This window comes from Sceloporus occidentalis, unplaced genomic scaffold (assembly GCF_023333645.1).
Source record: "Sceloporus occidentalis isolate IW3139 unplaced genomic scaffold, rSceOcc1.0.p SCAF_246, whole genome shotgun sequence".
In the NCBI taxonomy this organism is placed as follows: domain Eukaryota; kingdom Metazoa; phylum Chordata; class Lepidosauria; order Squamata; family Phrynosomatidae; genus Sceloporus; species Sceloporus occidentalis.
In genome coordinates, this window is record NW_028317226.1 from 59,894 (window position 1) to 77,450 (window position 17,557).

Sequence of the window (17,557 nt, forward strand, 5' to 3'; positions counted from 1 at the left end):
ATACAGCATAATAGCATGCTGTTCTTGTTCCTGATGACCTCTTCAGAGTATCTGCAAGAGGCAGGAACACATAGGAATGTTTTCATGGTTTGATGCAGCCATGTACTTCTCCCGTATGAAGTGTCCAGGAAAGAATAGATAAGAACTTCAAGAAAAAAATGTCTACTACTGACAAATGAAGATAGAAGATTATTAATGCCTTTTCAGAAAAAAAAGGCTGGTTGAATGTTGTCTACATGTTATGAATCAGACAGATGCAATTATTTTGTATCATTCATTGTTTTATATACCGTCATATTCCATAGCACTGTACAATGGATTATTTGGCTGATCGCCTCTAATGTAGAGATCCATCCACCTACCATTGTGGCTAAGATTGTCCATTCTTGTGCAATAAGTAAACATTTGGGCAAAAAACAAGTACTCCAGCGTTAGTGTTTTTAAAAAACATTAAATACACTTTTGCATTTCGTTTATATTAGCATAATGTTCTGCAATTATACTTACCATAAAATTTCAGGTATAATATGTTTTATGTAGGAGTAAAATTGTTTATACAAATAAGGACACATTATTTTTTACCTATGTATACTATATACATTACATCTCTAAGTTTCCTAAAACTGGGTAAAATATGAGATTAGTCTACTTGAGATTTTGCAGTAATTGTTTTTCCTCTAATACATGGCGAGTGAAGCGTTCCATAATGTTTTTTCCCCAATATATTCTCAAATGTGTATTATTTCTCCAATATTAATACATTGAAATATCAAGATTAACCACTTGGAAGATCAGTGTGAACGGTCAAAGTTGTCATCCTGTGTCTCACAAGAAGTACATTCGTTTTATATACCGGTAATATTGTAATGGCTTGCTTTTCATAAGAGCTGCTGTTCTAGAAGTAACCTTCTGGGTGTTTGTTAGTCCCTGGTTTCAGATGAGATTTCGAGTTTTATAATGTGTAACAAAAAATGTTGTAGTGACATCTGTGATCTACAACCATGTTTAAGCTTGCACCATATTGGCTACCACCAAAAATTCCAAGAAGTGCATCAAGAAGCAACAAATTCATATCAAAGGTATAGCAAATGGATCAACACTATCTTCCATGGGACCACCCATGCTTTATCCAGGCATACTTAAAAGGTAACAATCCTGAATGAATATTGGTAACTAATTGGTAGAGAAAAAAATAAATGTCTGGCGTTCTACCTTTTGGTTCATGTCTCCTAATCCTATGTTTTTTCAGTGATTATTTAAATTAAATCTTGCAGAATGGTCAAAGAGATTTAGGTGGATTTAAGGTCCCATGGGGCAATAAAGCAGGTTAGCCTACCTGATGACCATTCCCATTATCAAATAGGACATTCCCCATACTTATTTTATGCTGTTATTTTTCAGTTTGGTTCACTCCAAATGTATCCTCTCATTTATTCAACTGTAACCCAACAGACCTGTGGAAATCCAGGTGGCCCTGGACCCCAGGTACTCATCACATAAAATCTAGTTGAAGAGCTTTAGTCAGTTGGGATTATTTACAAGGTCGTGCAGTGAACCGCAAATACCGCAACAGAAACATTTGACAATCCCATATATAGGTGTGTGGTTCAAACTATTTATTTTTATTTTTGTACCCTCTTCTTTGGAAGCATAACATCTAGAAAGGTTGTCAGTGTCCAGCTGTTATACATTGTGTGAGTTATATGCTTAAAACAGCCTTATTTATAAGAAAACTGTTACTTAAATCCCTTAGTTTTTAATCGAATTAGACCATGAGTTGGATACACTTTAAGAAATCCATATACAAATACATGGCAGTGAAGTCTATTCACAAAAAAATGTTTACTCGACTAATATGACTTGATATTGCATGCACATGCCTGCTAAAACACGGTACACAATTTATCTATTCATCAATATACATAATAGTTTGCAAGTTGATGAGAGCACTCAAAAGTTTCATTTGAGTTTATAAACCCCTTGGCACTCAATGGGGATAACCTATAAAAAAAAAAATTAGTACTATCAGTATTCAGTCAGCACCTGGGTCCACACCTTCAGCTCATGGAAAGGGGTCATGCCAAAAATATTGGAAGCTGCATTGACTATAATGGAAGTCATGCATCAATCATAATGTGCTAGTGTTGTAAAGGAATACTCCAGTGCAAAAAATGGACGTTTCTAACATCTATTTTCATCTGGCAGAAAGTGGTATTTTTTTTTTTTCCATTATTTTTGCAATGGCCCCTTACCGACAGCCCATCGTCTCTATGGTGTTGACAGATTTAATTAAAACATGACTTGCATCTAAAAGAAACCCCCCAAAAATAGAATGAATTGCTAGAAAGAAAATTAGGCTGGTTAAATATGAAACAACACCTCAAACACCCTATGTTGCCATATTACACTTTAGTCTAGCCGGTTGCTAGAGAAAGCAATGCCTAGCTTCATGGAATAATTCCCAAAATGAGGATTTAGGGCCACTAGATCTCCCCATTTAGGAGGTATTTGTTTGAGGTATTAAAACCATGACTCCTGCTTTGCTGTTCACTCATGTGGCTTCTTCTGGAGGACTGGAATCATCTTGGTGGAAACCCAGTCCTATGACAGAACATCTTAAAAAGCAATTGGTGAAAGAGGTGAGTCTCTGTTACGTAATTACATTGGCGATACAAAGTTCTTCAATCTGGATAGTATATAACAAACTTTTTATATCCCGGAATATTTTATCAAAAGAAAAGGGAAAAATATGATGTTCTTTATATGCTGCTGTGTGACCATTCACAATGCCATACTAGGTATACCATATAACATGTCTTACAAAAGAATTAGATAATCAGTGATAGATAAAAGTTGATCTAGGTATTTAAGGTTCTATTCTGCAATCCTCATGTCTCAAATTTGACATCACACCCATACAAAGGGTTTGTTTTTCCAGGATTAATGCTAAGTATCCAGATCATTCAGGTTACAGGAAAGAGGGATGTCTTTGAAGTACAGTAAACATGCTTAAAATGTAAGTTTGCCTGGAATTCTAACATTAATTTATCCTATGTTTTAACAAGATACTAACACATACAAATGTTGATAAAAGAAATGACAGAAGACTAAACTTAATTGTGAGTGTGTGCTTAATGTGTTTAAATTATTTCATGAGACATAAAGAAGCCTAACATATGTTTATATTTCTCTTAAAAAATATTTATTCTTAGCAAGACAACTACATTCCTACAAATGTTTTCAGACAGTTACAAACGCCCAAAAGTAGCCCCAGAACTACACCAGCACCAAAAACTGACAGTATTTAAAGGCTAATGGTGCCAACTGGAATTGAGGAAAGTTGGACAAATTTAGGAGTGGGTTTAGAATTGGTGTAAAATCATACCATGCAGGATACCAGTGTGAGAGCTGGAAAGAAGACAGATTGCTGTTGAGACCAACATAACAAAAATACAATATGATATTGAAAGAGGCAACTATTAAGGTGTAGTGTATATGTATATATATAGTCCTCTGGGCATGTTTTCAAAGGTGGGAGAAGAGACAATTGCCCCCTCTCTCCTCTGTGTGTGTTATGGTGTTTGGGGGTAATGAAATCATTAACCATTTTGGGGTTAGAGGCTTAGAGCCTACCAATATTCCCATTTAACTCACACGCACTCTCCTGCAACTTGCAAAATTTAAAGTCACATGTACTGGAAAGCAACATATGAATATACAAGTTGTTTGGCACAAAGTAAGATGAAACAACACAGTAGCTATATTTGATAATGCAGGACACAGTCTCCAATGCTTCACATGCACAAAGGTCCTTAATCATCTACATTGCATTGATGGCATTTTCAAGGACATTGGACACAAGCCCAGAATTGCTACACCTACAGAGAACATTGTTTATTTTTTTCATGTATTTCCACAGCATTCACCAAGTGGGTTTTTTCCCATTTACTTTCTGACAGAACATGAAAAGTAGGATTGTGTCTTGAGAAGTGAGAACCTTAAAAAAATGTATTCTTAGCAAATACCATTTCATTATTATGTGTTGTAGTACGAGACTCTTGTAAAGTAATACATAGGTCAAAAAAGAGGTCTCTGAGTTTGCTTTATAACTAGAACATAGCATAGTTTATTGATTCACAAAAAGGTACAATGAAAGACCTGAGGGAAGAAAGACTTTTAGGTGACTTTGTGAGTTTGTAAAGTGTCATGGGATAATGCAGCACATTCTACTTTTCAGCTGACCTGCACAGTTAGATCTGGGATGATCAATATAACTACCAATTAAAGTAGAGGGGATGTGTATAACTCTAACACCCTGCAGGCAGGTATACTAGCAAGTTTAAAGTAATGTAAGTAAAACCTGCCACAGAAAGGATTATCCCCCAAAAGCCATCAATCAAATGCGATTACATGCCAACACCTCCCTAGCATTGGGTCCCTAACTCAATTGTTGTAATGTTCTTGTTTCCCAATAGAAGAAGCACATTTAATCATTTGAAATTTTTTGTCAGTTTCAAGCTACCAGAAAGGTACCCAAACTGTGGGGTTTTTTGTTTCATGTGTGGTTGTTATACATTCAGGAACATTTTAAAATGCCATGAAAATGCATCATGAAAATGAACCCAAATGCAGATATATAAAAACCTGTAAAAATGTTGACATTTTAGAACTTGGTAGAATATATACAATCTATCATCTACCTCTTACCTATCTTCCTGACTCTTGGTGAGACAAACAGTTGCCACAAAGGACCTTCATACAAATGAAGATAAATATCCTAGAGATGGACCAGAGGAGAAAGATTGGTTGTTATATAGTTTACCAACAGTAAATATCACATGGGATGCTGCTCCAGGATGGACAAGTCTTCCCATTGATCTTCCATATTATGTGTTTCGGTGGTACCACACAATGTGTATATATCGATAAAGGACAATATATTACAGAAACCCCAGTGAGACCAAAAAAATGGGCAGCCATGTGATATCTCAAAATATTTTATGTGTTTCTTACATATACTTCACCAGATATGGTATACGTGTGATACTTAGTTCATCTTTTTTATTTGCATTTTATGGCACTTGTATGCTTTTATGTCTATTTGCCAGAATTGTTTAAACATATGTCATGGATACTATTTGTTATATTATTGCAATTTCTGGATGTATGATATCGAATGAAACATAAATAAATTTATATTATACATATTTGTCACAGTGATCTTTAGAAGTAATTTGCAAAACAAAATACTGTTTTCCTTCAAGTGAAGCAATTAGTTTTATTTAAAAACCACTGTGTATGTAAAATTATGTTGGCTATGCATATTAATATCTCTAGAGTTCTTAAAATGCAATCAGTGAAAGCACTTACCAGATGTATAGATTAGCAGATCTTTAAGGTAAACTGTAAGTGAGTGTAATTCCATGTTCCATTGAATTAAAACCCCTTTAGGCTCTTCCCAAAAAGAATGAAAATCACTTGTAAGTTGTTTTTAGACACAAAACCCTGCTGAGACTGCATCTGAGGATGAAACCCATTACAAAATAATTATTAATTTCTGTCAGGCAAATGTTCTTGGCTTATAAAGAACTAAAAGAAATTTGTGTTAAAAATTGTTTACAAATGTAAACATTAGGCTATATCACACCAGTATTCAATGAACTACTAATTAACGCTCTTTCTGTTTTTCCATTCACTGATCGCTCAGGAATACTAACGTTATAGATAAGTACTTTCAGCATATTTGTTACTTTGCCCAAATCTTGTATTTTACAGTTGTTGTATGGTGTTAGAGTTAGTGTATGGTGCTAGCATGAGTGTGTGTATTGGTATTTGGTGTTAGCATCCATGTAAGCGTTAGCATGTGTGTGTTTTTTTGCAATTGGTGTCAGTGTGTGCACATTAACGTATGGTATTAGCTAGATTGTAACTGTATAGAGGTAGAGTGTGCATGTAGTAGCGGATGGTGTGTGTGATAATATATGGTGCTAGCATTAGTGTGTGTGTTAATGTTTGGTGTTAGCATGTGTGAATATTATCATGAGTATTTGGCATTTATTGTGTATGTGTATATTAGTGTATGGTGTAAGCATGAGTGTGTGTCACATAATGTTAGAGCCTACTTGAATCTGGGCGGTTTGGAACCTTTTTTTGCAGACCAGTCACTAGTCTGTAAATACACACAGGGTGATAGTTGGTCTGGCATTGTGTTTACAGGAACTGTAAGGCTGAGTCAGAAGCCAAGCCAGAGATCAGCAACCGGTAGCATACCATAGACCAAAACCGTGGGGTAAGGTCAGAAGGCAAGCTGGGTCAGCTGTCCGGGCAGGAAACCATAGGCAGAGGCAAAATCCACAGACAGGTTCAAAATCAAGCTATAAAACAACAGCCAGGAGGGATACAGGAGAAAGGACTGGGACCTGGAGCAGGTCTCAGGCACAGGGAAAAGGACAGGGGCATATAAAACAAAGTTAAGTTGCAATGGCAAGCACCAAGACAACTGAGCAATTAACTAAATGTGTCTTCAATAGTGCTGTAGCAAACGTTGATCATGCTCCCTTCAAAATTGGGTGCAGGGCCTTAAAAATAAAATGAAAGCTCAAGACATAGAACAGCTACTTCCCGACCGTCTCCTCCCATAGCATCAGGCAGACATTGTGGAACCATGACATGACATGGAGGGATCCGTGCCTGTTGCACAGATGTTCCTTCTGACTGCCGAAAGACCAGTTTTGACGGTGTGCTAGTATCTGATACTAGTTTTTTATGCGCGTGTTAGTGCACACTGTTAGTGTGAGTGTTTGTGTCGATGTATGGTGCCAGAGTGTCAGGAGTAAGCTTAAGGTTAGTGATGCCAGGGAGAGGGGGAGATTGTGTGTAAGTGCATGGTGTTTTAGTTGGTGTTAGAGCAAGTTTGTGTGTTAGTATGTGCATGCATGTAGTTACAGGGTGCCATCAACCCTAGGCTTACCCCTTCTAATGTGTACCCTCATTATAATATACTATCAGTGTCTTGTGCAATAAACATGCATATGCCACTACATACATATGATACATTTACTAAGGGGTCAGGGGCAAGAAAATTGTTATGTTACTTTTACTGTTTTCTTTGGGGCAAAATACATTCTCTAGTTTTACTAGAAGGCATGGACCGAAAAATATTTCACAATTTATCGTGTTGCATGGCTGAGACATTTGCACATCCCAGGCTTCTTTTTACAATCACAGCATGAAGGAAGAGCAGAGATGGCAATACAGCAGTCACCTCTGTGGAGGGGGCGTAATTAAAACAAACATTTAATTACTTTATTGGCATGAAAGGCAAAAGAGGAAGGGCTGGAAATAAGGATCACAGTGGAGAAGAAATGCCCGTTATACTGTAAAATACACTCTTTGTAAGCAAAATGTAAAATGAAATATATAAAATGAAGATATAGAAAATGTTGTACTGTTTCCTCTCTATATATCTTGATTAATTTATAGAGGTATTTATAGAATAGATTATTTTACCTCTTTCATTTAATTGATACTATCAAGTAAATTGTATCACTTTTAAGCAATTACAATAAGACCTGAAAACTCAGTCTGTACAGACGTCCCCTATCCTTACATGCAATTGCTACTAAAATTACACTAGTTAAAAGGACTAGTCATGTATGTCATTGGGGTTAGAAAATGAGAATTCTGTCTCATTTGACTCACCAACCTGCATGCCACTACTGAAGCAAATAATGATCATAACAAATTCTTTTTAATTTCCTTTCATAGAAATCAAAGGGAGTTCCGCCTACATAAGCAGCATCCATTATACATTTTATATAAACTATGAATTGGGGTTTCCTTTAGGCTTAAAGGGGCAATAATTGCCATTTATTTTAGGCCTCAGTGTGCCAAACCCATAATCGTGACAGGAAGCACTCATTCTCTTTTTTGTGATAACTTGATAATTATGTGATCTTGCAGGAATATTGTGTAGTTTGTGGGCCTTAGTGTCAGATTAGTGCAACATGTTGGAACAGAGTAATTAGTCTCAAATCCATAGTGGGTTGGGTTCTTGCGTACCGTCATTCTTGCTTCTTAAAATGAATGTGTCATGTTGCCACATTGGCCAGTAACAGATCAAAATGACAGAGTACACAGGAATATAAAGTACTTTTTATCTCCTTTAACTTGGTATGATGATCAACCAATGTGACATTTTGTTTAAAAAAAAGAGGCTCTGGGATTTTTCCCAATCCTGCCCTGCTCCCTCCTATTGTGGAGTCTGCTGGGGCTCTTTATATAAAATGCAATGTAAAAATCTCTGCTTAGGGCCTTCACTCCTCATCAAGTTTATAATTTATTTTTTTTCTAAACCATTGCATTTCTTAATAAATGTGTAATCAATGTCATTGTGGACTATTCAGTTTTGTTATTTATGAAGCTGATAGTTCATTCTTGTTGCTAAATCCAGATCGCTTCCAGTTTCATACTCCTATAAAACTATTTGATCATAAGAGGTTTTGGACACTGATCTTGCAATACTGCTACTTAGTGTCTATAATTCCTTTCTGTAGTTCTATGTTTTTTTAGCTTCAGACTAATAATTGCTATATAATTGAAACAACCCCTTCACCCTACAGGCATATAATCTAGTTTGATATTGCAAAATATCCACTTCTTTTAATTCATGCCAAATAATATATTTTTCTATACCCATACTTTCCCAGAAATGCCTGGCTAGCTACCTAAAAGAAATATTGTTTAATTTATTAGACATAACAGAGTCAAACCCCATAAGTGTACTTTAGGGCTGAAATACCAAAATACTTGCTGTGTAAGGTTATTTAGATTGGTACCACTGCATTTTAATTTGTCAAGGTGTTCTATATGATTGTTTATCCATGCAATGATGCAGGCAAAACTAAAATGGAAAAACATATATTGTTAGTGAAAGGTGAACAAAACACTTAAGGATAAATAAAACCAATTATTTTCTCTTCCGCTACTGACTGTGAACTAAGACCTTGGCTACCGTTAGGTCATGGTTTGCTCATTTTTAATGAAAATGGAATCATTTCATAACATTATGAGACATACCTTTTTTTTTTCCTTTTCCACTCCTTAAAATGCAGTTTTTTGACACATAAAAAATTCTTCTTGTAGTCCCCCTTATGTAAATTACAATTTAGAAATGTATTTTAAAAAAGTTTAATTACACAGCCCAGGCCTCCATCAGGGGGTACGCTCAGTACTAGTCTATAGGGCTCTTGTGTAGAGGCTCGGCTGGACAGGTTGGACTGGCCTCCTTCTTCTTTCACCTTAGTTTATTCATATGCCATTTTGCTTTTCATTGATGTAATGGACAGGAAAGGGGTTTTGAGACAATCGGCTCTGATGGTCATTAGCCAGCACTGCCTACCAAGATCTTCATCATGAAAGGATGGAAATGGTGGAAATAGGCCGGGCTGAGAACAGAGGTGTATTTATCTTGGGCATTACCCTGGGCCTGACCCTTCCACAGCTTCTGTCCTCACTGTGGAATGGCGGGATATGACACTCCCTGACACAAACACATGCTGCACTTTTTAGAGCATTTTATGTAGGATGCGCCGGCTCGATACAGACTCCGTAGTATAAATGGGCCGGTTGGGGATATCTTCCTTATATCCTGCCAATCGAGCAGTGATACATTGTGGAGCCTGATCACCAAAAAGGGCAATCTGCCTGCTGTTTTTTTATCCCGGGCGAATGCTAGTCCCCTGTAAATTGAAGATAGGAAAGGATGAGATGTAATTAAAAATGGCAGGGCAGAAGGGAAACTGAAAGAGGGGGAATACAAGATTTACTGCTTTGCCTTTGACGTAATCTCCCTCTGAAAATTGTGTCGACAAAACCACAAGGAGTTAACCTGAGAATCGAATTTATGTGAATCCCTGGAGGACTCATTCAAGAAAAAATCACAATTATTAAAAAACATATTCATGTGAAATATAACTGCAAACAAAAAAGATATTAAATACTTCTGTTTGCTAGTTATTATCTATGAGACGCTATCATTGACAGGTGACTGCAAAACTGATGTCAGTGATAATTCTTAATTTGAATTACAGTACTATCACCTGCTGATGTCTGAAGTCACATGTTGCCAAAAATAAGACCACATTTGCAACTTTTTTGAAATAAGTGGCTTCTGTATGGGACATCCAATGCCATTTGCAACCTCCTTATTTATGTTTATATACATTGTCATCAATACAGACTTCCAAGTGTATGAGTATTTATTAAAAAAACAAAACAATTGTTTTTGCCTTTAATTATTGCAAAGTTAAAATAAAATGTATAAAAATGTATAATTTACAAATGTTTGCCCCTATGGTGCACCCTCTTTTTAAGGCTACAATTCCCATAATCATCATTATTATTATGTCTGATGTTAATGAGAGTTGTAATTCACAAAATCTTACCAGCCTGTTTTGGTTTTTTTAACAACCATTTATTTGAATAGATTTTTCTTTTTTTTATGGCTGGTGGTGGTCACAATCACTAGTCCTTGCAGCGAACATGCTCCATGGTAACAAAAAACATATAATTAATTATACTGTTCTTTAACTTTGTAGAAGCTGCTGGTCGGACTGTGACAAGAATAACTTTTAACATCTAGCTATAAAGATAAAGCTTCTCTGTTTAATGAAAGTATGGTGTGTAGTGATAAACATGCAAGACTTCGGATAGGCGGGAGAAAGATTCTGGTGCCAATATTTTGAGCAATATCCTGAGGTACCCAGGACTTTTACATTCTTACTGGATGCTTTCTTTGCTCTTTTTATTGGTTTACTACACATTGTCTTGTTGCAAATGTGTCTTGGAGAGGGTTGGATAATACATATTAAAAAAAAAAAATTCTGGCAGGTATATTAGACTGCTTTATTACAGGACCATTACACTAAACAAAACCGATTTTCTGGAATTGCTTTTAGCAATCACAGACAGGGGATCCTAAAATGCCACCACATGTTATGTGGTGAGTTATGTCATTGTGGTTGGTATCTGGGGTTCACTTTATGAACAATTTATCACAAATGCTTTATGCCCTGAAAGAGTTAAAGGGAAAGACTTAGCCAGAAGAGCTAAAAACCCCAAGTCTATTTAAAATACTTGATGCCTGAACCCGGGGCAAGCCTGTTATGATTAAGCACTTTATGGCAGACAGCCTCCAGATAATATATATGCAGCCACCAGCTGGTAAGACGCGGTCACGCCTTACATTATTATACCCTCACAGAGTGTGGTCGTGTGTATCCAGCCAGCACCCGCACACTGCAGGATTCAATCTCCACGGATAAACCACTGACCTACCAGACATTTGACCAGTGTGCCATATGGCCAGTACGGGCCTACCTGGACTTAAATACTTTTTTATTTGGAAAAAAGGATTACACAGACTGTTTAGTGTACACACTGATTTAAAATGGAGTAAAATTTCCATAAGCCATCTCCCTTAAAGTGGGTAAGAGGCAAGGATAAGCTTGCTGTCTTGTCAACCTACCACTAACCCCAAGCCAGTTATAATATAATAATAATAAGTTACAACTGGGAACTCCAAGTGCTGGCATAAGATCTCCCCTTTTCATATGGGAGCTAGGAGTGATTAATCCAGGCTAGGGATGCTAGGCTATTCATACAAGGATACCCTCGCAAGGGGAAGTGATAGAATTGATTGGGGAGTAGTTGGGGACAAACAGCTCTACAAAGATAAAATATCTGCCTTACAAGCCCACTAATTAAATGTTGTGCCTGCTGCCTATTAGGCAAATCTAAAGAGAACCCAGATTACAGTAAAATGTAATTTCATCCACAACCGAAGGACTACTACACCTGATGATATGGTCATTATGATCTAACCTTCTTGGATGAGATTAAGTGAGTTGCTCAATTCAATTTATCTGAGTTTGTGGATGTTACAAGCCGTCCCTCTATAAAGCGCAGTTTAGACGTCACCGAGAATATGCAGAATGCAGCCCTCCGTTGCTTCATTAATGGGTATTATGACTATCATTACCACTTAGGAAGCTAAGATATAAATCAAGTGTTCATGCAGAGAATTCAACTGCTATATATCAATGAGGGAAGCACCATCTGGGATGTTCAGGTACTATTAAATCAGAGTAGAGTATGATGGTGTCAGCTCCAGGCTCTATGACCTTGAGAATTTGCCCATTTACCATAAAGAGACATTACATCAGCATAGACCCTGAAACTCAAGTCAAACCTGAAAGTTCCTATTTGGTATTATGATATTAAAAACAATGCTTACCAGATGGAGGTTTTCTTTACAGAGGGCAGTAGATCTGTAGAACATGCTACCTGGTGACATAGTTTCTGCAGATACTGTTAATGCTTTTGAGATTTGAATTAATTTAAGGCAAGTGAGATAATTCATAAAGGCACAACTGTAGTTTTTAGAAACTGAATCAACCTTTAGTTTTAAACAATAAGAATACTAAATTACGCCTAGAACACAGTTTACTGCTGTGAGTAATAAATAAGTTCTATGTGTTTAAGGATAAAAGTATTCTTTTTAAAATGCACACTTTTCCTTCACCATTTTTTGCTGGTCAGCATATTTTTATGCTGTTATGCTACCTATTGAGATGGATCCAAGCCCTACCTTAAATGCATTGTCAACTTTTGACATTAATCTCTCCATTGCCATATATTTTTCTATGTTCTTCAGGAGGTGAGAAATGAATTGATATTACATAAAATTTGCCTATACAAGTTATTATGATATGGGTAAATTAATTCATGCCAAACATACTTCCCATACATACGTATTAATATCTCAGCCAGTATAAAAGAAAAACCATCCTAATCTAAGCTTCTTCAGTGGCATATGTGTTATTGTTCCGGTTAGCAAATATAAAAAAAAACACACACACAGCTAACAATGCATGCAATGATTCCATCATTCCTTTATGCAAACAATTTAATCATCAAAACCCTGAAAGGCATGATTTTGAATTACATAAATAATCAATAATATTAATAGATATTGCATAATAAGTTTTATTCCGTGGCAGAAACAAAGTACAACTATATATATATATATATATATATATATATATATATATATATATATATATATGTAGGATCATCTAACAGAGCCATTCACCATAATCACAAGCAAATTTAGCGCTTTAGTGGAATTTATTTTTTAACATTTTTTTTAAAATAAACACATTTTTAAATTCCAGGAGGACCTCATTTTTTCTTCAGTTTTTTTTCTAGGTCACACATTTTCTATTTTTTTTTTTGCATGCCTCAAGAAAACAGTAATAATAATAGTAGAAAAAATTACCCACTGTGTACCAGGATTGTATTATCTATTACAAGCCTATGCAATGTGCTCTCAAATGGTAAACAATTCTATTCTTCTCCTTTGTACAAATGTCAGAGAGGAACTTACTAAAAATTACCTTCCATCCAGTTCAACTGGTCATCAATGTGAAACCTTAGGTTTTGGGTCATATATGTTTTATTAAAGAAATGGCCCTTACTAGAAGACAAGATATATCTCACGAGTTTCTCATCTCATCAATTTGCCTCAGCTTCTATCTCTACATTTGTATTGTCTGTAACATTCAATACACATGTCCTGTGGTCCTGATCCATATCAAGGCACTATATTGAAAGATGACATAATTGGTCCAAGTCGGTAGAAACGAATAAGTCGCTCTTAACATGCTGGTCCATAGTAATAACATTTGAGAAAAAAAGGTTGTTAACATAAGTATCTGGGCTGCTTTCAACAATGACCCAGAACCTCCATGCAGTGCAATCCGTTTCAAAAAAAGTTTGTTTGTAAAGATTTAAACAACAGTCTCTTGGTCCCATTTCAATTCTGTGGGTTTTACATAACAGCAATACATTTTATTGGGACTGTCCTCTTTTTGAGGACAGGCACTGGCATCCTTATCCTTAGGATCAAAAGTAACTTTCTCCTCTGTAGCAGTGTAAATGACTCTGTCCGAAGAACATGTCTTATCAAAAACAGAACAGATGTTATGGCTCCCCCCTCCACCTGGTAATGTGTTTTTGGAATAACATTGTTCCAGATACTTGACTACCACATCTTCTTCCACTCCACTACCGAGCGTCCTGGCATCCCCTATAGTGACAACTTTTCCAGACTCAGCATCCTCACCTTTTTCCTTTGACTCTCCTTTTTTGTCCAGTTCATTAGAGCTCCCTTTTCCAGACTCCATTTCTGATGGGGTCTTTAAAAGCTCAACATCTTCTTTATCCTTTGTTTTCTTGCAGCAGGAGTATCGTTTGTAGGGCCACTTTGAACAGCCTTCGGTTCTCCTCGTAATTGCAATAGCAGCTGCTCCAGGGAGAAAAATAGCTGGGCCTATAGCAATAAGAGGAATGGAGCCCAGAGTCTCTCCTTTGAACCCAGAAACAGTAAACATAAAACCAAAAACAAGAAATATGCTCATCAAAGCCACCACTAGTCCTGTACGAGGGTTGATATCATCTGGTCTCATCTCTTTATACCATTAGACAGTGCTTTTTGATCACAGGTACATTGAGAGCCCTTGTTCCTTGTTTTTCTTATCCGTAAAGAAAGTAACGTAGTCTTGACTCTGTAAGAAGCAAATAATTTCCAGTTTCTCTGCTGATTGCACAGAAGGCACCAAGCTGGAGCCTCTCAGAATTCTTTTATTCCCATATAGGGCAGCCTAAAGACAAAAATAATAACTCCTGAATGCGATAGATTATTCTTCTGTGCGAACATTGCTCCTGGAGCAGATGCGATCCTAACATTGATGTCCACTGGGAGTCTTATGCTGTAATTTCGGATGCCAGAACAGTGAAATTCTCCGTGTGTTCAAACTGTGCCTCAATGCAAACTGAGACAGTCATCTCTTAATGCAAGAGTATGTGAGAAGAGGGAGGAGATAGAGAAAGAGCAGGGGAGTCGAGTTAAAATACTAGAAAGGGAAAGCTCCATACAGCCCCTGCCTTATTATTCTGAAGAACAAAATAGAAATTTGATCTCTAACCGGTCCTAGAAGCAAACAAATGGAAAAAATGCGACATGCACTCTGTAAATATTTGTAAGTCACTGAATTTATACTAGTTATGATGTCATGGCACAGATATGTTACAAAGAGCTCTTTTAACCTCTTTGAACATGAGAGGGATTAGAATACACGAAACACACGGACAGATAACGTGTACATGTTACTTATGAATATTGCATTTTTTAATTGAAAAAAAATAGGAACGGCTTGTTTTGCTATCACGGGACACAGAAAAATTTCAGTGAAAAAATAGTATATTGAAAATGATCTGTTAAAAAGCAGTACATTTGTCTTAGCATTTAACATTACTTGTTCTTTAAGCTCTCTTTTAATATATTAGACTATATACCGGTATATTATATTTCCTGAATATTTACCGTTATATCTTTCTTGAAAAATATACGATATTTGTTTGCCTGGTAAATGTAGCAGATTAAAAATTCTCAAAACATCAGACTTTTTTGTCAATGTTTTCTTTTTCTTTTTTTTACAGTAAAATACATCTCAGACAACATAGGACCTTGTTGCTCCTCACTGGTTATATTTTTTTGGATCTTCATGATTGCAATGTATAAGTGACGGAGATCAAATAAACCCTATTATTTTTAATCAAATAAAATAGATCCATCAAGTTTTATGTGGTGTAAAGAGATCTGTCTCATATACAAAAATAACAAGCAACATATATATATGAAGTGCCTCGGGAAACAAATTGGTGCAGACAGAATGTTTTAGTGTTGTTTTAGAGCAAAATGCAAGATCATCATACTTGTCCACTCCTATTTCTCGGGCTTATATAACACTGACCTTTTAATGACACATACACTTCATTTTATGATTAAAATGTTCTAGATTTATTTTTAACCCTACGACTACTTCAGAAAAAGTGCCGTACAAGCTAATCTTTTACTTGCCCATCTTAGAAAGAAATAGATTTTAGAATCAGCATGATTAACCACACACACCTCACACCTCATACTGTTAAATTGCTGATTGCCGTTGGTAAGTAAAGGTAAGGTAAGTAAAATTAGATATCCCAGTTCTGCCATCTTCTGTCTCAAGTTTTGATTTTAAACCAAATTTCTCTGTAATAAATTGTATGTATGAATAGTATATATATATATATATATATATATATATATATATATCGCATTTGCTCAATTATAAGACTACCCTGATTATAAGATGACCCCCCCAAAATTTGAATATTAATTTAGGAAAAAAGAAAAAGCCTGAATATAAGACTACCCTATAGGAATTTTTTTTCTAGTAAATTCACATATATGAACGATTTGTTCATATTTAATAAAAACTATGATTGAAATAAAAGATTGTTTTGTTTTTTATTTCCTTTTATTTCCCACTCTGCCCCAGTTATGCCTTTTAACCCCCTTATTTGCCACTCTGCCCCCAGATATGCCTTATACACCCATTTATGCCACTCTGCCTCCCTGACATGCCTTTTAACCCCCTACATGCCACTCTGCCTCCAGAAAACCAATAAAACCACCCCTCATGCCACTCTTACCCCCTCCCCCCGACTTACCAGTACTTGTTCCCCGTGTTTCAAACTCCCTGGTGTCTAGTGGGACAGCCGGTGGACTTCTGTGCGATGCAGACCTCCACTGCTGCTGGCCAGTACTTCGGCCGGGGCTTCTATGACGGTTCGGTGCTCCACCATAGCAGCCCCGCCGGAAGTGCCGGCAGCAGGGGAGGTTGTCTGCGTGCAAACGTTCACCGGCTGCTTTGAATTTAGTTATGCTAAAAACTGTGAAGGCAACAGTACCTTTTTAGAATTAGCAACAAAGTATGAGAAAGAGAACATTGATTGAAAGCTGTGCCTTCTAAGAAGTTCAGCAGAATGGTGGGCATGTGACTAGTCTGATAACAAGACCCTTAACTAACCTTTTTCCCTTGAAACACAGGTGTTTTCTTTACATTACACCTAAACATACTGCAAGGTCTATAGCATCAGAAGAGCTGAATGAAAAGGTTTAAAACAGCAAAAGCCATTGTGCACAAAAAAATACTATCCAGTCAAACATCAGCCAACCTGATAATGCATTTTGTTTCCATAGCAACATCAACCAACTTGGCAATGCAGATAAAGTTTCCTCAGCAACTTCATCTATCCATCAATTAACATTCTCAAAGGTGAAGAACACAAAAAAAAAGAATTACTATCTTAAGCCATTTTAAAATCAAATTTGTCGTGCTAGAACATAATCGTACGTTATTTGGTGGAAGACAATTGTACCGGCAGTGGAGAAATCAGTTGAAAAAAGACACTTATTAAATAACTTGCAGAATTTTAGATGTAGTGTTTTTTTTAATGTAATATTTTTGTAACGGCACAAGACTTATGATAATTCACAAATAGCAGAACTTATCAAACTACAGATATTAAAAAGTGTCACTAAACCCCAAATTTGCATTGGAACTTGGGCCTAGACACATACATACATACATACATGAACAGTGGCCTATGA

General features: G+C 36.3%; 1 protein-coding gene across 1 annotated transcript; it reads right to left on the reverse strand.

Annotated features, from left to right (window-relative positions):
• Positions 1 to 13,850: 13,850 nt before the first annotated feature.
• Positions 13,851 to 14,528, reverse strand: LOC149276116 (transmembrane protein 215-like). The gene has a single exon (XM_089503862.1). It carries the CDS (start codon positions 14,526 to 14,528, stop codon positions 13,851 to 13,853), a length of 678 nt encoding a protein of 225 aa, XP_089359988.1.
• Positions 14,529 to 17,557: the final 3,029 nt, after the last annotated feature.

Coding starts and splice junctions, on each gene's coding strand:
- LOC149276116 (XM_089503862.1), bottom strand. CDS start 14,528: ATGAGACCAGATGATATCAACCCTCGTACAGGACTAGTGGTGGCTTTG.